Source organism: Scleropages formosus, chromosome 8 (genome assembly GCF_900964775.1).
Source record: "Scleropages formosus chromosome 8, fSclFor1.1, whole genome shotgun sequence".
NCBI lineage: Eukaryota > Metazoa > Chordata > Actinopteri > Osteoglossiformes > Osteoglossidae > Scleropages > Scleropages formosus.
This window is the reverse complement of record NC_041813.1, coordinates 14,215,972-14,237,106: the sequence shown is the minus strand read 5'-3', so window position 1 is coordinate 14,237,106 and position 21,135 is coordinate 14,215,972. Positions and strand designations below refer to the sequence as shown.

The 21,135-nt window shown below is 44.1% G+C and overlaps 1 protein-coding gene across 1 annotated transcript in view; it reads right to left on the bottom strand.

Annotated features, from left to right (window-relative positions):
* Nucleotides 1–21,135, bottom strand: part of osbpl10b (oxysterol binding protein-like 10b) — an 85,193-nt gene that overhangs the window by 8,492 nt on the left and 55,566 nt on the right. Inside the window, exons 7-10 of the mRNA XM_018754802.1 lie at nt 18,508–18,654; nt 12,762–13,251; nt 3,045–3,231; nt 420–602 (exon numbers count right to left, since the gene is read on the bottom strand). Coding sequence (XP_018610318.1) covers nt 420–602; nt 3,045–3,231; nt 12,762–13,251; nt 18,508–18,654 — 1,007 coding nt within the window. The remainder of the gene's footprint in view (nt 1–419; nt 603–3,044; nt 3,232–12,761; nt 13,252–18,507; nt 18,655–21,135) is intronic.

Here is a 21,135-nt window from a genome sequence, read left to right as displayed (position 1 = left end):
TTCTGTCACTTTTTGCAAGTCACTGTATTGTCTAAAATTTGCCTGCTGCAAAGTGAATGTGATTTGTGATTACACCCTTGAGCCTACAAGCAAAAGTAAAGTGCGCCTATCCAGAAGAGGTGTGTGACTCCATTAATTCAGCTTGCTTCCATGGTGCTTACAGGCTTTCACAAAGATATGTACTGTATATACATATGCAGTATACTGTACACGGGCAGGCACAAACAATCGTATGCAAAACCTGAGTTCACCATTTAGTCAGTGCTTCTGTCATGCTGACATTTCATCATCTAAAACCTCTGCATTAATGAACTAAAGTGCTAGACATTCAGTCCTTTAACATGTGGGGGTGGCAGAACTCCTAATATGCTTTGGTCCTATCAGCTTTCTCCTCCAAAATCCCGGCATCTTACACTGACCTTGACTCATGCTGGCCTTGTTTCTCCAGAGGCCGAATTCTCTTCTTAATGATTGGCAGTTTGGAAGTGTCAATCACTTTGATTTCTCCACTGTTGTAGGTGAACTCAAGTGTCCTGTTCCACTCTCCCTGGGCCTTGCACACAATGGTGTTGGTTGAGTTGTGCTTCACTTCTGCTGTGACCCTGCCAGGGCAAAGCTCCACATTTGAGAACAACAGCAACAACAATAATAATAATAACGTTGTTTGTTCATAAAGGACCTTTCATGGACTCCCATTTCATGTCAATTTAAATAAAATAACATCAGTAGAGATTAAGTAGAAAATATAAAAAGTACAAAAGAAAACAAAAAAAAAATTACAGAACTGACGTTAATCAAAATTAAGGGACACCGTTATTCAAAAAAAAAAAAAAGAACCGATGAAGGCACAATTAACATTGAAAAGATAAAAACTCAATGTAATGTACAACCGGCATTACTGCGGGTTTGGGTGGGAAACCTGTTTATTGTAAATAGTTGCATTATGGGAAAAATGTGAGTAAAGTAAGTGTGCAACCACTGGGGGGACTTATGGGCAAAATAAAGGGGTGACTGTTTGGCAGTAGGAAAGAAAGCCTGGGGGTACTAAGCAGGCTGGGAAGGCTTATTTAGCATGCAGGTCATTGAGGAAATGGGGTGTTTACACTGAGAGCATTGGTTCTCTATGTATAGGTGTTCTAATAAAACATTTGCATTAAATACTGCCTGTGTCTCCTTTGCCCAATCTGAAGCTAGAGTGCTGCGCACCACATTGGTGTCACAATAGGATGGGACAGGATGATGACAAGCTGAATCTGGGAGCAGTTAAACACCGAAGACGAGGAAGGTGAAATCAGTGCGAAAGAAAAAGCCTGAGGGCACTGGGTAGGCTGGCTTGGTGTGCAGGTCCTTGAGGAAAAGAGGTCCTCAGACCGAGAGCATTATTTCCCTGTGTGCTGATGTGCTAGTAAAACGTTTGAAATGAACACTGCCTGTGCATTCTTCTTTGCCTGATTCGAACCCAGTGTACTGCACACCACAGCATTTATTCACAAAATGTTATATTTTTATAAAGGAGACCTAAGAAATTACATAAATGCTATGAAAGCAGTACCTTTGGTATGCAAAAATACTGCTTTTAATTGAGGAATTTGAAAAATTTAAAGGCCTAAAATGATGCCTATGCCCGTCATATGGTTGGACAAATCTAACAAGTATACTGGAATTATCAAGAAATTTCTAACAATATTGAAAGGAGATGGACCTAGTAGTTACGGTGCTATCATCATCCTACACCTGTAGAAAAAAATGACACCACCTGAATTAGTCACATACAGTGCTGCTTGAAAGTATATGAAATCTTGAGGGTCATCATTCTTATGTAATATATTTAAATGAATGCATAAAAAGAATAAATGATTTTGATTTACACATCTTAACTTTGTTAAACCAATGCAAATTGGGGTTCATTTATTTTTGCATCTGCACTACTCCCATTCTACTACACACATGATTTCCTCTAAATCAACATATGGAATTGGTATTGACACATCTATTATATCAGATGAGAAAGACTGCTCTCATTAAATAACCACTTTGTGGTAAAACTAAGGGACAAAGGGGGTTCACATACTTTCAACTAGTATTGTACAAGAGGCATATTATTCAGTATAATGGCATTTCTGCCCAGTTATGTCATGATGTTACTTCCACAAACATTATTTTATTCATTGCGTACTATGTCTTGCACTCAGCAACGCACAGAGACACTATGCAATGAAAGAACATTTAGAATAAATAAACGTTAACGTAGTGTCAAACATTACACAGCATCCCTCACCCAAATAATTATTTTGGGATTGGCATTCATTTTCTTTGAACATATTTTTCATACAGGCACCCGTAAGAAATAGTGGTATTAAATAAAAATGGAATAAAACAGAACAGTGGAATTTGCATGATAGGGTGATTTCATAAAATCAATTAATCCCTTTTAGGTGAGAGTTGGATATATTCAGCTGATGAAACAAAAGCAAAATATATGTTTGTCATACTGTTGCTGTTGAGATGTAAATTGTTGAAATCTAATGATATAGTGTCAATCTACAGCCAAAAACCTGTGTGAAAGAGCATTTTCATTCAGTTCAAGGTCTTTTACTCTATGTTCTGGATCTCACACACACACACACACACGCTGGCTGAAGCCGCTTGTCCTGAGCGGCGTCAAGGCGAGCCTATCCCAGAGCCTATCCTGGCAACACAGGGCACCCCCACGCCCCCTCACCTGGATGACATAGTACCTTTAAATTTAGTCTTTTCATACATTTAAGCTGTGTTAACATTGAGTCAATAATAATTCAATTTGACTGGACAATGCAGCACTATTTGCATTTAATTTTCTTTGCCAGTCCTACCAAATATTATTTATTACAATTGCTGAGGCTTGGAGCTTGGGTAAAGTGCTATTTAACCAGGGACATGACAAAGGAAAATGGTTTCAAGGTGCATTTCATCCAATTAATGGGAATTACTAACTACTATTATCAATCTGTGATACAACCAACACTCTTTCTCTTTATTCCACACACAGAAACATGAAGCCCCACCTGTGGACCTTGCCACCATAAAAAGGCTTGTTGTGGAATGTGACAGAGGCAGAATAGCCACTCTTGGCACAAGTGATGGAGACTTTTCCCCCCAGCTCCACCCAGGGTACTGTGAGGATGGAGCGGGCATAGGCGCTGGGCAGAGTGAAGACATACTCTTCATCGTGTTCAAGAAGGTAAAGCACTCCTAGAGGAGAGAAAGTCACAGTTTAACATCTTTCCAGTGTACCATTATATTACTTTCCTTTAATTAGAACTTAACTTCCACTAATGAAATAAATCTGCTAAATTCAGTTGCAGATTAAGCTAAACATAGGATTGACCATTTTATCACTGATTTAACATTAACATGTCCAAAACAGGTCTTTGGTTCAGTTGCAGTTCCAGAAGGAACTGATGGGAGGGACCCAAATCCTCCACAAAATGTACCAGTATTGTCAAAGTGATGGCGCAAGAACCCCAAAAACCAGCGATATCTGCAAACTTCAGCCAGTCGACCCTTCTGATGCCACATAACTACATGCTGCACTCAATCACTCTTTCAGTGAGGTCAACAAGCCTAACAGTCAGTTGAAACTTTTTAAATGCATACTTCAGCATCTTAACCATTCATTTAATATCAATAAATGTTTGCCTTAAAGCAGGACCACAGTGGTGCAGAGCTCATCGCAGAAGCATGCCCAAACACACAGCATAGATGTGGTGAGGCACCAGCACTACTGGATTGTGAAAAAACTGTATATGTCATCTGTGTGGGGATCCTATGCTCTCAAAGCAAGAATCCTGTAAAGACATCATCTTAATTACTCGAGTTTTCTTCACAGCACCTTCAGGTTTGGCAGAATTTCACAGTCATATTTGACCTAACCCACAACACAAACCACCATCACAGAACCACAGTTCAGCACATGCATGTGTCTGTTTCGAGCCTACAGCTACAGACACCAACTTTGCCCAAATATGAAATGTTAAGGTCTTTGGTCTTCATCTGAAGCTGTTTTGAAATGTACGTTTGTTCACTTGGAATTGTACATTGCTTTAAGGAATTAGGAACAGTGTCAAAAATGTCACTATGAGGAATATTATTACATCTATTACACCTTTATTACACCTAAAAATGTAATTTTGCGGGCAAAGTGTTGTAGAAAACACATGCAGCATTCTGTTAAGCAAAGTAAGAAAGTTTATGTGATCAGGCAAGTTGTTCTTCACCTTGAAAAGGATTATTATATGTGTGGGACACAACTTAAGACATCCTCATCCCCAAAAGCTTCTTTCCCATGGGGAAAGATCCTGCTGGCTCTGTCCTGGTAAAGGACACATGTTTCTGGCTCTCTTAGAAGACCAGCATTTCTGTCCTGACAGTCGCGGAATCTTCCAGAATAACTGTCTATAACTTGCTATGTACTTTCTAAATAAGAGAGAAAATTAAACTGTTAATTCATAGTTCATGTTTCCTAAAGGTACCACTGTTCATAAAGAGACAAATATCTTCTTGTCAGGTAAAGACACAGAAAATATAGCATTAAAAACAGGTTAAAAATCATTAATCATTACACATTAAAAGTGGTGTTTTCCTGAGGTGCTTTTTATTGGAAGACTGACGGGACATTTTTTCTCCATTTTCCATAAAGCCTTCGGACATTCTCCTGACAGCCCTCAGCTTCTCCCTCTAAAACCATTACCCATGCTCCAGTACTCATGTCCTTCTAGTCAGGAGGCTGTAACACCTGCACTGTAAAACTTAGCAATGCAGCTGAGAGCTGAAGGCTGCCCCAGGATCTGGTGATTGTTAAGATCAGCACAATTTGTCTCTTAACCGATATCACCTGCCACTCTTTAATTAAACTAATCCTTGGTAACCAATCGATGCACAGTTCAGGACCATGTGCTCTCTTCATGCACCCTACAACCACTGAGCTCCTGAACAAAACATCGCTGCTGAAATGATCCCAATACAGAGGCTCATCCACTATGTTTGTGTATTTTTAACACATGGACAGCAGGAATTCTAGCTGCCTAGAGCTTAGACTTGTGTAAAATTAAAGAAAATTTGTTGTGATAAAAAGTGTAAGAAACCTTCAAGATTACCTAGATTTCTGCATAACTGGCATTGTAAATCACCACACATCCATGCAGGAATGCACGCTCTGTGATTCCTGTATGAGATCAGCGTTGTACCAGTATTCTTAAAGTTACGTCAGACCCACTTTCTGTGGGTGTCATACTCTGCCAAGGTGTTTTTCCTAACGCAATCTTCAGACACTTAAGGATTCAGGCAGCTAAAAAAATCATCCACTCTGGGGATTTTCTCATCCCAGGAGTAAATCAGTGTACAACCAATTAAATTTTCCCATCCTGAAACCCTTCCTAATCCCCTTTAAATCCAGACAAAGATACTGCACTGACAGAATCAAGTCTGATGTCATTTGCTTCATAAATAGGGGTGGGGTGACATTAAAACACTGAATCACACCAAGAAGTATAGCTCAGAGACCTCAGATCTGATCCTGGTTGGCTGGTGTTTGAACAGGTTAACATTCATCCTCATGAAGTACGGGTTTGATACCCTTAACCCATCTGCTGAGTTAACTAATATAATATTCTATACGGTACTTTGGCTCCTAGTTGTTATGGGGAAGCAGGAAACTTGCGCACACAAACACGTCTGACCAACGAGATCCAGAAACAGAACAGGCCAGTATGTCAGCACATCTTGCACCACCTGACTTTACTCTCTTGTGAAAATACATTTTCTAATCTATCTCGGGGGGCCGCGGTGGCGCAGCGGGTTTCGCCAGGTCCTGATTTCTGATGGGTCTGGGGTTCAAGTCCTACCTGGGGTGCCTTGCGAAGGACTGGCATCCCATCCTGGGTGTGTCCCTTCCAGCCTTGCACCCTGTGTTGCCGGTCTAGGCTCCACTTCACCGCGATCCTGGTTGGGACAAGCGGTTTGTGTGTGTGTGTAATCTATCTTATCTGCCTAAGTTATTTATTCATTTAGCAGATGCTTTACTCCAAAGCAGTGTACATCTCTGCAAAAACACAAATTTGTGCATTACATTAGGAGAAAGAGACATAGTTGCAGACATGTGATTCTTAAGTAAACCTAGTTTGTTTCTTTCCACTTCAAGCACCGATGTTCATTGCTCAAGTAGGTGCATAAAACAAAGGATAGATGAATCCTGATAACCTTCCCACAATTTTTTTTGTATATAAGGTAGACAAACATTTACATACAATACAGGAGTAGCGGCTGTGTAAACGCTTATCTGGGGATGATCATAAAGTTACGGTGCATAAACATTTACAGCATACATGAGCTGGAGAGATTTTGGACGAAGCGAGTCCGGAAAAGGTGAGTTTTCAGACCCTTCTTGAAAGTAAACAGAATTTCAGGAGTTCTGAAGGGGGGGGAGGTCATTCCACCACAACGGAGCCAGAACCATATTGAAACAGTTAGCGAGGAGGAGCATCCAGAGTGAGGCAGAGCAGGAGTCGCACACCAGTAGCCGAGACAGTGTGTTTCGAAAGAATCGAGTCCCTGTTCGACGTAAGTTCCATCCTGAATCATGTATCATCTGACGGCATACCTATGTGTTGTGTATCATGTAATATGTATTGCTTAGTCGCACCTGCTGACATTGTCGAACATTTAATTTGCTCAAAATGTGTGACAAATAATGACTTGGTGCAGAAGGTCCGCGATTTAGAAGAGCACATTAAGAATTTGATTTTTATCCAAGAAACAGAGAGTTGGTTGGACTCGGTGTGTCCCGATGCCTCCGTAGCATCGAACTCGGTGTCGACACTTACAGGCACCAGTACAGTTAATGAGAAGCCGGGTACCCCGGAGCGCTCTCATGGCGACTGGGTTACTGTTCGGAGTAAGTCGAATAAAGCAAAGCCTAAGCCACGGGTTCCTGGTTCGGGTTCTCCCATCCACACCTAAAATAGATATTCTGCTCTAAGCAATTGACCTAATAATAATAATAATAGTAATAATAATGTGCTCATTTTGGGGGATTTGGCTATCCGAAATGTTAAGGTTTGGGGGCCTGGGAATCGAAGTGTAAAGGTGAAGTGCTTCCCACGCACACATGTGTCCGACATGAAGGCTCGTGTCTGTTCTCTGGCTGATAATGCCGTGTCAACTATGATGGTGTAGCGTCCGGACGGGAGTCCGACACGGACGCACGTTGCTATTACGTCCGAACACGGACGAAACGTAAAATGACCTCACGTGCACGGGGATGTTAAAAGTGCACTGTGCGTACTGTAAGACACTCGGTGGAAGTGAAACAGGAAACACGAGACCAGGAAACACACACGTTGTTTGAACTACGGTGAACAGTGAAACGCTACTCTGTGAGTATGACCGCAACCCCGAGACGTGACAAAATACTGGACTGGAACACTGGACCAGGACTGGAAAACAAGAGGCAGGAACTGACAGGACGGGCACTCGGGACTGGAACATGAACACCTAGGAAACAGACTGAGGGAACAAGAGACTACTAATCGCCAAGAGAGCACAATAGAACCGCTGATTAAGAATCCGCAATTGGTTCTGCTCCACTGGTTCCTTTTATACCTCCGTGTCCTATGAGACTGTGAGATGATACGAGGGGTTACCTAGCGGCACTGAGTGGCGCCGCCTCTGACCAGGAGGGGCAGTGATCCTGTGGGACATGACAGATGGTGCATGTTGGTGATAATGATATTCATTACCAGCAGTCAGAGGTGTTAAAGAGCCGCTTTATGTCTATGTGTAACAAAGCCAGAAGGAAATGCCGTAATCTAATACTGTCTGGTCCTTTACCTAGACTCTTCATGGGGGACATATTCTACAGTAGACTGGTGTCCTTTAACAGTTGGTTGGAGATGTGGCGCTGCTGTAATCGTATATCATTTGTTAATAACTGGGATGATTCCTGGGAAAGGCCCAGGTTCTTCATGTGTGATGGTGTACACCTCAACTGGAGGGTTTGTTTGTTCTGTCCCAGAACGTGGCCTGCAAGCTACAGGACTGACTCATCATGGGTCATCTCCTTTAGCAGCTGTGTGTATTGATGGGTCTGTTACTCATTCTGGTACCAGTGGTCATTTCTCATGTGATGGGTTTCTTGTGCCTTGTCCAGTGTGGGCCTCAAAACATTAAATAAAAGCGTTAAGTGCAGCCAAAACATACAAACTATTATAAGGCCATGACTTTTAACTAGACTTAGCGATAGGAGTGCTTACACCAGAAACCTAAAATACATTAAAACAAACATTCTCAACTTACGGCCAAACACACACACAGTCTGAACCGCTTGTCCCATACAGGGTAGCGGGGAGCCGGAGCCTAACCCAGCAACACAGGGCATGAGGCTGGAGGGGGAGGGGACACACCCAGGACAGTCACAAGGCACCCCAAGCGGGATTCGAACCCCCAGACCCACCAGAGATCAGGGCCCGGTCCAACCCACTGCGGAACCACGCCCTCCCACCAAGGCCAAACTCTAATATAAAATGCTGTCTGTTAAATATTCATTCACTAACAAGTAAAGCTGTTCTAGTTAACGACTATAAAGTTACAAGTCTGATCTTTTCTTTCTTACTGAAACCTGGCTTGGTCCGATATAATTCCACTTATAAGAAGCTCTGATTTTCGAACAAGCGTAGCTATTGATCAAATGCCTTTTGATTATAATTCGGTTGTAAAATTCACCCTAGACTCTGTGGCTCCACTAAACTTATTCGAACTGTGAGAAACTCGCCGTGGTTCAACAAATCAACTCATGCAATAAAGTTAGAATATCGTAAATTAGAGCGTAAATGGCTTTCAACTAAGCTTAACGTTTATTATGTAGCCTGGTCCGATTGTCTGAAAAAATATAATAAAACACTTTTTCATGTCAGATGTATTTTTTTTTATTGTTTGAGTTGGTGCTGTTGATGTTGTGTGGAAAGGTGTTGTTTGTATTTGGGTGTCAACTTGTAATTGCTGATGAATGATTGGCATTGAGTTTAATTGTACAATTTGGAATGCGATTTATAGAACTGCCACTAGATGTCCATACGTTAATTACGTTCTTTGGGTTTTTGCGTAAATGCTAGAGAAGTAGAGAAGAAGAGTTTGCATCAGTGTACAAGTGGATCGACGGATGTTTGTTGGTATTTTAATTAAATGTAACATTTTTATTAGAAACCCCAGAGTCGGTCTCGTCATTTGCAAACTTGAGAAGCTTCAACAGGGTTCGTGACAGCAACACCAGATCCAAATACTACGCAAAGTTAATTGATGAAAATCAGAAGAACCCTTGCTTCCTGTTTAATATCATCGCTTACTTAACTGGCAAACACAAAGATAAACAGTGTATTTCTGCTACCATTACTAATCATGAATTTATGTCATTTTTCAATAATAAATAGAGAATATCCGCGAATCCATAACGCCCTCTAGTTTGGTTTTAGCCAGCATAAGCGCTTCTGACGATGATAATATTAGTTGTCCGCACCATCTCGGCAGCTTCGACTTAATAACTGTAGAGGAAATTACCGTGCTAATTTGCTCTATGAAAGGTACTACCTGTCCTTTAGACCCAATCCCCACTAAATTACTGAAAGCGCAGTTTCCATGCTTACAGAACCTATTCTTAATATTGTTAATACATCGTTCCTAAATGGCTGTGTTCCAAAAGATTTTAAAATCACCGTTATTAGACCCCTACTAAAGAAATCGGATCTGGATTGTAATAACCCATGTAATTATAGACCCATCTCCAATCTACCATTTTTATCCAAAATTCTAGAAAAGATTGTAGCTTCCAAAATTGTAAAATATCTTAATCATCATAATATATTTGAAAAATTTCAGTCTAGTTTCCGCACTGGTCACAGCACTAAAAAGGCGCTCACACGTGTTGTTAATGATATTCTCACCTCTTCTGATGCTGGTCAGGTCTCAATTCTTATGTTACTGGACTTGGGTGCTGCATTCGGTACTGTAGACCATAGTATCCTACTGAGTAGGCTTGAAAACCTGGTTGGACTAAGAGGTACCGTTCTGAAGTGGTTTGACTCGTATTTAGCTAACCGTGAACAATTTGTACTGAAATCTGAAACTGCACCCCCTCCATCTCAACTTTGGTTCAGTATGGTGTGCCACAGGGCTCTGTGTTGGGGCCATTACTGTTCTTACTCTATATGTTACCATTGGGTGACATTATTAGTAAATATAATGTGAATTTCCATTCGTATGCCGATGACACACAGCTATATTTATTGTTTAAGCTTGATGATGCATCACATGTGGTGTTTTTAGCTAATTGTTTTACCAGTATAAAATTATGGATGAGTAAAAATTTTTTATCTCTAAATGCCAGTAAAACAGAGGTACTTGTGGTGGATGGTGATGCCAAAACTCTCGACATAATCACGCCAATCTTTACAACAAATGGTATTACCTTCATGCATACAGATTGTGTCAAGGATCTGGGTGTCCTGTTGGATGGGAAGCTGTCATTTGTATCTCATGTAAATGCTTTGACTAAGTCGTGCTTCCTTCAGTTAAGAAACAGCTAAATAACGGTGATTCTTATTTAGACGGGATGCGGAGAAACTGGTTCATGCTTTTATTTCACGCAGGCTAGACTATTGTAATTCTTTATTGTCGGGTTGTCCATACCAGACTGTATCCAGGCTAGAGTTGGTACAAAATACTGCTGCGAGAATTATCACTAGAACAAGGAAGTACAACCATATAACACTGGTACTTAAGTCGTTACATTGGCTACCGGTCGCATTTAGAGTTGATTATAAAATTCTTCTTTTGACCGATAAGGCAGTACATGGCATTGCTCCGGCTTACCTTTGTGAGTTTATTGATTCTTATATCCCTGGACAATAGCTTCGTTCATTGGATGCAAGTTACCTGAAAGTACCTATGATTAATAAGACCTCAGTAGGAGGTCGAGCCTTTAGTTATAGAGCACCTAAACTGTGGAATACTTTGCCAGTTACTGTCAGAAATGCCCCATCTGTTTCTGTTTTCAAATCCAGACTAAAGACTTACATGTTCACTCAGGCATTCCACCTCAAAATGTAATTCCACTTGCCTTGGTTGTTTTTACCACCTTTATACAAATGCATATTAAATTGGTTTAAGCTGCAAATTGCTAACTCCGTTCTTTCTTCTTGTTGAGCACAGCCTTGCTACATAAGACTTGAGGAGGCTGGCTGGTGGTGACAGACGAATCCCATGATGACTGAAGATGATGACCAACTAATTTGATGGACGAGATGTTCCATGTTGAGCTGGGGATTCAAGATACCATATAGCAACAATATCATTATTACTGTTTAACTGGCTTAGAATTGTTACTTAATCTTAAATGCCCAGGAGGGGTGGGCAACCACTGCCCCTTGGACCCCCAGAGTTTTTTTCTCCCACAACTTTCAATTGGGAGTTTTTGTTCCTTTCCTCCATGGCCACTAGGCATACTTATAGCTCTATAAAAGTACTATATTATGGTAGTCATTAGTCAACTGTCGTCTTTGTTTCTTATCTGATGTATTTGTTTTTCTTGTCTTATGCCTGTGTTAAAGCATTCTGTGTCACTGCTTGAGAAGAGCGCTCTATAAAAATATATTAAATTGAACTGAATTGAACCTCCGTGCTTTACTTTTCGTGCATGGGACCACCAAGCAAGCAGAAGTAGACAAGCGAAGGGGTCTGGTTGAGGTGGAGCAGTTGATCAAGTTTTGTAAATAGCTACAAGCAGTTCTTTTGATACATTTGTAGGCAATAATCAGGGTCTTGAATTTGATCCGGGCAGCTATAGGAAGCCAGTGCAGAGAAATGAGTAGATGAGATAAATGGGAATGCTATGGCAAGTCAAACACAACTCGTGCAGCAGTGTTCTGTATTAGCTGTAGAGGTTTGATGGCAGTAGCAGGAAGGCCACACAGGACGGAGTTGCAGTAGTCCAGATGGGATGCCACCATGGCCTGGACAAGAAGTTGGGCAGAGTCAGTTGTGAGGTAAGGATGGATCCTGCGGATGTTATGTAGGATGTATCTGCAGGTCCAAGTTTTGGCTTGACCAAGCGAGCCAAGCGTGGGTTCCGTTTATTAACAAAAAAAGCCAACAAGCAAGACAAAGAGCTGTAGTCGGGGACAGGTAATGAGCGTTCAGGGTTTCTTGGGACAGGCAAGGGACATAGATGGTAAGCCAAAGCGAAGGCCAGTAGCCAGGAGATCAGGAACAGTGAAGAAACAGGAATCGTTATGCACACAGGAGTCGCGGTTGCTTCTGCAAGCAGGCATGGAATCCTGGTCCTTTTATCCCGTGCCGCCTTGAGAGGAAGGTGCAGGCGAAGTGCGTGTGACACATGTACAGTATTTTACTTCTGTAAAGCAAGCAATGGAATCTCTAGTCCTCTAGGGCCACTCGGGTTAGACAATTAATCTGTGCTCAATTTACAGTAGAATACAGAGTTGCGATAACTCACAGGCCACAGAGAGCTGTATTTCGGTGAAAATACATCACTTATTCTGGCCTGTGAGGACAAGAACTGCCCACCACCGCCTTAAAGGGCAAGAAGAGAGAAAAGTCCAGCAAAATGTCAACAACTTTGTGTGTGAATCAAGAAAATAACCATCTATACAGAACACTCTAGAAAAACATCTATTTCACCCCAAACACATAACATCTTGTGAAGCAGGTCCTACCTTCACCAACCATGGAAACCCCAATGGACATGCCCATGAACTTGCTCTTGGTCCACACATGGGCATTTATGCACATATGGCGCTCCTGGCACTCGCAGTAGAACCCAGAAATGGGTGGGTGGTGGGACACCTGCTCAGCCACAAACCGCACAAGGTAGCTGTTCGGTATGGTTGAGTCACTGGACTCTGGCCAGGTGGGGTCCCTCAGTGCTGACGCACTGCTGTTAGTCCCTAGGGGTCGCACACGATCATGGGGCACTTCCCAGGAGCAGTGAAAGGTCTCACCCAAGAGTGGATTGTAGGGTTTTCTGGCCACAGCACCATGGCGGCCCTCGTGGAAGGCCGTCAGGTAATACTCCACAAAGCGCACCATGCGTTCCTCTGCATTGGTGCCTGCCGTGATAGCCAGGAACATGTCTGGGTGCGCCATAAAGTTGGCATACATCTCAAGGAGGGAGCGCTTCTCTAGGATGAAGGTGGGGAGCACCACCTGAAGGGAGTTAGATAGGGATCAGAATACAAACACAATAATGAAACATCCACAAATGAAGTTAAACCTTACAATCAAGGTCTCCCAGGAAGAGAAGGGCCACAGTTGAGCAATTGAAAGGGTACCCCAGTCTGACTGAATATGCATGTGATCCCACACAAACATTTTGTACAGGCAGCAAGGTTGAAGTGATATAGTTTTTTTATGATGGACCAACACATCTGTGAGCTTAATCATGATTAACTTATCAGGACATGTTTTGGGTAATTTTGATAATGAAAGTAAAAAAAAATTCTGATGTATTTTATGTATTTAACATACAAGTCTATATTTGGAATAGAGGTAAGAACAGTTTTTGTTTCTTTATATTCAATGTCTATCTTTTCTTTCTAGTACTGGTCATATAAACCACGGACAGCACTTTGTGCAAGTGACCAGGATGAAAAAGAAGTCCTGGAGGGAGGTTGGGCCAGCTACCTTTACTGCATTGGCAGTGCTTGAGTTGCTAGACACCCCTCAGAAAGGCCAAAAAGATATCCCCCTCTACAGATCATTCAGGTGTGTAAATTATTGATTTTTCCTGGGTAGGGTCCCTTCTGGGGTTCAGTTTATCTGTGCCTAGTAAGGAGTCCCGCATAGGAGCTGGGGACACATTGTTTGGAAAAACAGCTCAATTATTCATTTTAATATGATTTTTAAACTGTTGACATTTAATACCCCCTCCGTGAACCGCCACCTTACTGTGGTGGAGGGGTTTGAGTGTCTGAATGAGTCCAGGAGCTATGTTGCCTGGGGCTATATACCTCTGGTAGGGTCCCCCATGGCAAACAGGTCCTGGATGACAGACGAGACAAAGTGCGGTTCAAAAACCCTTTATGAAGAAAATAAAATCGAGGCTTTCGTTTACCCCGCCCGGTATGGGGTCACCGGGGCCCCACCCTGGAGCCAGGCCTGGCGGGGGGGCTCGCATGCGAGCGCCTGGTGGCCAGGTCTATGCCCACGGGGCCTGGCCGGGCTCAGCCCGAAGCCATGATGTGGAGCCGCTCTTCGGTGGGCTCACCACCTGCCGGAGAGACCGTAAGGGGCCGGTGCATTGTGATTTGGGCGGTGGTCGGGGCCAAGTGCCCGGCCGACCCAAACCTCGGGCGCCAACTCTGGTTTTTGGGACTTGGAATGTCACCTCACTGGCCGGGGAAGGAGCCTGAGCTGGTGCAGGAGGTTGAGAGATACCGTCTAGATATAGTCGGGCTCACTTCCACTCACACCTTGGGTTCTGGAACCACTCTTCTCGATCGAGGGTGGACTCTCCACTATTCTGGCGTTGCCCAGGGTGAGAGGCGGTGGGCGGGTGTGGGCTTATTAATAGCCCCCCAGTTTAGCCGCCATGTGTTGGAGTCTACCCCGGTGAATGAGAGGGTCATCTCCCTGCGCCTTCAAGTCAGGGAACGGTCTCTCACTGTCGTTTGTGCTTATGCGCCTAGTGGCAGTGTAGAGTACCCGGCCTTCTTGGAGTCCCTGGAGGGCGTGCTGGAAAGCGCTCCCACTGGGGACTCTGTCGTTCTACTGGGGGACTTTCACGCCCACGTGGGCAGCGACAGTGACACCTGGAGGGGCGTGATTGGGAGGAACGGCCTCCCTGATCTGAACCAAAGCGGTGAGTTGTTATTGGACGCTAGTCACGGTTTATCCATAACGAACACCATGTTCATGCATAAGGGTGTCCATCAGTGCACTTGGCACCAGGACACCCTAGGTCGGAGGTCGATGATCGACTTTGTAGTTGTTTCTTCTGATCTTCGGCCATATGTCTTGGACACTCGGGTGAAGAGAGGGGCTGAGCTGTCAACTGATCACCACCTGGTGGTGAGTTGGATTCGATGGCGAGGGAAAAAGCTGGACAGACCTGGCAGGCCCAAACGCAAAGTGAGGGTCTGTTGGGAACGTTTGGCGGAGGCCCCTGTCAGAGAGGTCTTCAACTCCCACCTCCGACAGAGCTTTAACCAGGTCCCGAGGGAGGTGGGGGACATCGAGTCTGAATGGACTATGTTCCACGCCTCCATTGTCGGGGCGGCGGTTCAGAGCTGCAGCCATAAGGTCTCCGGCGCCTGTCGCGGCGGCAATCCCCGAACACGGTGGTGGACACCGGAGGCAAGGGATGCCGTCAAGCTGAAGAAGGAGTTCTACCGGTCCTGGCTGGCTCATGGGACTCCTGAAGCAGCTGATGGGTACCGACGGGCCAAACGGAGCGCGGCTCTGGAAGTCGCCGCGGCAAAAACTCGGGCTTGGGAGGAGTTCGGTGAGGCCATGGAAGAAGACTTTCGGTCGGCCTCAAAGAGATTCTGGCAAACCGTCCGGCGACTCAGAGGGGGGAAGCGGTGTTCCACAAACACTGTTTACAGTGGAAGTGGTGCGCTGCTGACCTCAGCTGAGGATGTCCTCGGGCGGTGGAAGGAGTACTTTGAGAATCTCCTTAATCCCTCCGACACGCCTTCCGTAGAGGAAGCTGAGGCTGGGGACTTGGAGGGGGACTCGTCCGTTACCCTGGCTGAAGTTGCTGATGTAGTCAAAAAATTCCTCGGTGGCAAGGCTCCGGGGGTGGATGAGATCCGCCCCGAGTTTCTCAAGTCTCTGGATGTTGTGGGGCTGTCTTGGCTGACACGCCTCTGCAACATCGCGTGGAGTTCGGGAACGGTGCCTCTGGACTGGCAGACCAGGGTGGTGGTCCCTCTTTTTAAGAAGGGGAACCGGAGATTGTGTTCCAACTATAGGGGGATCACACTCTTTAGCCTCCCTGGGAAAGTCTATGCCAGGGTACTGGAAAGGAGAATCCGACCGATAGTCGAACCTCGGATTCAGGAGGAGAAATGCGGTTTTTGCCCTGGAACACTGGACCAGCTCTATACCCTCACTAGGGTGCTGGAGGGTTCGTGGGAGTTTGCCCAACCAGTCTATATGTGTTTTGTGGACCTGGAGAAGGCATTCGACCGTGTCCCTCGTGGCATCCTGTGGGAGGTGCTTCGCGATTATGGAGTTCGGGGCTCGCTGTTACGGGCTGTTCGTTCCCTGTATGACCGGAGCAGGAGCTTGGTTCGCATTGCCGGCAGTAAGTCAGACCTGTTCCCGGTGCATGTTGGACTCCGCCAGGGCTGCCCTTTGTCACCGATTCTGTTCATTATCTTCATGGACAGAATTTCTAGGCACAGCCAGGGAACGGAGGGTGTCTGTTTTGGTGGCCGCGAGATCTCGTCTCTGCTTTTTGCGGACGATGTGGTCCTGCTGGCTTCATCCAGTCAAGACTTGCAGCGTGCACTGGGGAGGTTTGCAACCGAGTGCGAAGCGGCGGGGATGAGAATCAGCACCTCCAAATCCGAGGCCATGGTTCTCAGTCAGAAAAAGGTGGATTGTCCCCTCCGGGTTAGGGGGAAGTTGCTCCCTCAAGTGGAGGAGTTTAAGTATCTCGGGGTCTTGTTCACGAGTGAGGGAAAAATGGAGCGGCAGATTGACAGACGGATCGGTGCGGCGTCCGCAGTAATGCGGTCATTGTACCAGTCTGTTGTGGTGAAGAGGGAGCTGAGTCGTAAGGCGAAGCTCTCAATTTACCGGTCGATCTACGTTCCTACCCTCACCTATGGTCATGAACCCTGGATTATGACCGAAAGAATGAGATTGCGGATACAAGCGGCAGAAATGAGTTTCCTCCGCAGAGTGGCTGGGCGCACCCTTAGGGATAGGGTGAGGAGCTCAGTCACCCGGGAGAAGCTCGGAGTAGAGCCGCTGCTCCTCCGTATCGAGAGGAGCCAGTTGAGGTGGCTCGGGCATCTGTTCCAGATGCCTCCTGGACACCTCCCTGGTGAGGCATGTCCCACTGGGAGGAAGCCTCGGGGCAGACCCAGGACACGTTGGAGAGACTATGTCTCCCGGCTGGCCTGGGAATGCCTTGGGGTTTCCCCAGAGGAACTGGAGGAGGTGTGCGGGGAGAGGGAAGTCTGGAGGACTCTGCTCGGACTGCTGCCCCCGCGACCCGGCCCCGGATAGCGGAGGAAGATGAATGAATGAATGAACATTTAATACCATTTTAGACTGTTGTGTGATATGTGACTTTTTTTGTTTCAGTGTTACATGGATGTTTTAAATTTAGCAGTGACAGCAGTGACTGATTTAGAGGAAATGTATTGGATTTAGTCCTATGGAGTCAGAATCTGACACTATGGAAGATGTATTGAACATTACTTTAAAGTTCTGAATTTCCTGTGCTTTATCTTTTGTCAGATTAGAGTGATAAGTTTCGGTATCAAATTTCTAAAGGTGTTTCATGCAAGGTGAGCTTAAACAGCTTTTCTAAAAGTGCAAAATTATGAGATCTTTTTAATCAGAGAATCAGAGTTTGTTTGTGATTTAACTGTTCTTAGTTATTTTGGTTGTTTAAATTTGTGTTTGATGTCATTTTAATCCATTGCTGAATTTTTGTTTGGTTTTGATTCTGATGTGCTTTGGAACTGTCATTGTAGTTGGTGCCTAACAGTAACTCTGTTAAAGAGAGTGTTGATCATCTAAAGTTTCCATTTTCAATTACATCTTACACCTTGTGGACTTCACCATTCCAACAACACAGCCTTAGATTTACATGATACTTTTCTTCCAAGTGACTTACAATATAAAGCTACTTACAATTGCTTACCCATTTATTCAGCTCGGTAATTTCAGTGGCAGTATTTAGCCTTGCTCAAGGGTACTATAGCAGTTAGTGAGATTAGACCTGTGACCTTTAGAACTGAAGGAAACAGCTCTAACCACTATGTTATCAGCTGCTCCCTTGATGTCACCATTAATAAGTCATCTGTATTTTTATTTTTTAATGGCTGGTATCAGCTACAAAGACTTATTATCACAGAGCTGATTATGAACATGCTGGATGAAGGTGAGAAGCTCCATGCTTACTAAAAAGGAGTATGTAGCTTTAATCAATGTGTGCAGTATGTTGTATTCCATTATTACTTAAAGTAAATTTCTGTTTTTCATTGAAAGACAATCAGGTGGACTATACACAGAAAAGGCTTTGCAGAACCAGGAATATTTGTTCTTTTCTTTAATATAAAAAAAAAAAAAAAAAAAAAACACATGGAGAATTGAGCCATTCCATGATGAATATATCTGCATGACCATGGCCTCACATCCAGAAACATTCCATCATTGCTATAACTTCTGAAGCATTTAGACCACAGCTGAACAACAGACCTGTCTGTTCAGGCAACTCACCCGTGTGAGGTCCATACCCAGCTTGAGCTGCGAAAGGAGGTGCAGGATAATGCTGCGCTGGTCATCCATGACGCCCAGGTTTTCCTCCTCATTATCCTCTGTGTCAGTGGTCTCTTCACTGGGATCTATGGTCTCCAGACTGGGGCTCTAGTAGGGCACAGGTACACCCATTTTGAAGTTTCTACAGTTATTTATTTATTGTCCAGCAGTTTTCTCCAAACTAACAAACATTTCTCTCACACACACACACACACACACACACACACACACACACACACACACAGTCTAAACCACTTGTCCCATACAGGGTCATAAGGAACCAGAGCCTAACCCAGCAACACAGGGCATAAGGCTGGAGGGGGAGGGGACACACCCAGGACAGGACACCAGTCCATCACAAGGCAACCCAAGCAGGACTCAAACCCCAGACCCACTGGGGAGCAGGACCCAGTCCAACCCACTGCGCAAACATTTCTCACTCATTTAATATACCATAGTATTTATTTTGGAGCAACTTATAGTAAATACCTTTTCCAAAGGTACAACATCAGTAGTGAAAATTCATTACTTTGCTGATGCAAACCTGTTTTCAGATAGTATTAGTAATTAATTTTTTCAGAAAAAAATAACTGGCATAGCAATTCAGATAATGCACCAAAGCATCACCTGATGTGCCAACAGACAGTGATTGCTAACAGTAAATGCTGCCTTCAGTGTTTCAAGGGTGGAGAAGCAAACAGGAGGTGAATAAGCTGTAGCCATTGTGATGGAATGACCTCCCCCTTCACTCAGAAGTGCTGAATCTTTGTCCACACTTAAAAAGGGTCTTAAACCTGTTCCAAACTCACTTCGCCCATGATCTTTTAAGTTCGCATAAGGTATGTTAATGCACTATAACTTTAAGATCATGCCCAGATCAATCTTTTACACAGTTACTCCTGTAATGTTGGATAAATGTTTATATGTATCTCAAAAAAAAATTACTAGGAAGGTGAACAGGAATTGTGGATTTTCTGGTAAGGTTTTATGCAGCTACTTGTGTGGTCAACACTGGTGCACATGGTGAAAGAAACAAGCTAACTGTACTTAAGAATCACACATCTGCAACTATGTCTCTTTCTCCTAATGTAATGCACAAATTGTATTTTCTGTGAGATGAAAAAAGTGTCTGCTAAATGAATAAATGTAAATGTAAGTCAGTTTGGATGAAGAACTCAGCTGAATAACTAAAACATTAATGCAATTCTGATTTGACACCCCAACATAAGCAGCAGCCGTACACATTCAGACTCATACTCACAAAGAACACACACTTACACTACATGTCTCAGTGATGAAAGGCTCACAACAGAACCAAATAGATCTCATAAGCAGCAGCCAACGGCAGCAATGACACACAGGATATCAGTTAATGCATGGAGCAACTGGACTGATCAGTAAGAGAGAGAAGGTAACCGCCCACCACTGCTGCTCCTGAGTGGAGCTGTTTTGCTTGAGTCAGAAGTGTCCCCCAACACTGTGGAGCATTTTGCAATATTGTGGTGTACTAGATGGCGGCCAGCAGTTAGCTGGATGTGCTGCACCCTCTGCTCATCAATGGCAGAACTCCAACTACCATTCAGTTTAAAAAGACTTGGGAGTGACTTAGATAGTACATTTAAATTTATTGATTTTGCAGACGCTTTACTCCAAAGTGACATACATCTCAGCGAAAATACAATTTGTGCATTACATTAGGAGAAAGAGACATAGTTGCAGACATGTGATTAAGTAAACCTAGTTTGTTTCTTTCCACTTCAAGCACCGATGTTCATCGCTCAAGTAGGTGCATAAAACAAAGGGTAGATGAATCCTGATAACCTTCCCACATATTTTTTTGTATAAAAGGTAGACAAACATTTACATACAATATAGGAGTAGCGGTTGTGTAAAGGCTTATCTGAGGATGATCATACGGTGCATAAACATTTACAGCATACATGAGCTGGAGAGATCTTGGGCGAAGTGAGCCTGGAAAAGGTGAGTTTTCAGACCCTTCTTGATGTAGACAGAGGTTCAGCAGTTCTGAGTGAGAGGGGGAGGTCATTCCACCACAACGGAGCCAGAACCGAGAACCTCCGAGCTTTACTTTTCGTGCACAGGACCACCAAGCAAGCAGAAGTAGACAAGCGAAGGGGTCTGGCTGGGGCGTAGCGGTTGATCAAGTTTTGAAAATAGCTACGAGCAGTTCTATTGATACATCTGTAGGCAATAACCAGGGTCTTGAATTTGATCCAGGCAGCTATAGGAAGCCAGTGCAGAGAAATGAGCAGAGAAAATAAATGGGAACACTTTGGCATGTCAAACAACTCGTGCAGCAGCATTCTGTACCAGCTGCGGAGGTTTGATGACAGTAGCAGGAAGGCCACACAGAAAAGTTGCAGTAGTCCAGATGGGATGTCACCATGGCCTGGACGAGTAGTTGGGTAGAGTCAGTTGTGAGAGAAGGACGGATCCTGCGAAGATTATACAGGATGTATCATCAAGACCGGGTTGTGGCTTCGATGTGCTGAGGAAAAGATAGACTTGAGTCAATCATCACTCCCAGACTCTTAGCTGAGGAGGCAGGCAAAATGAGTGAGTTGTCCA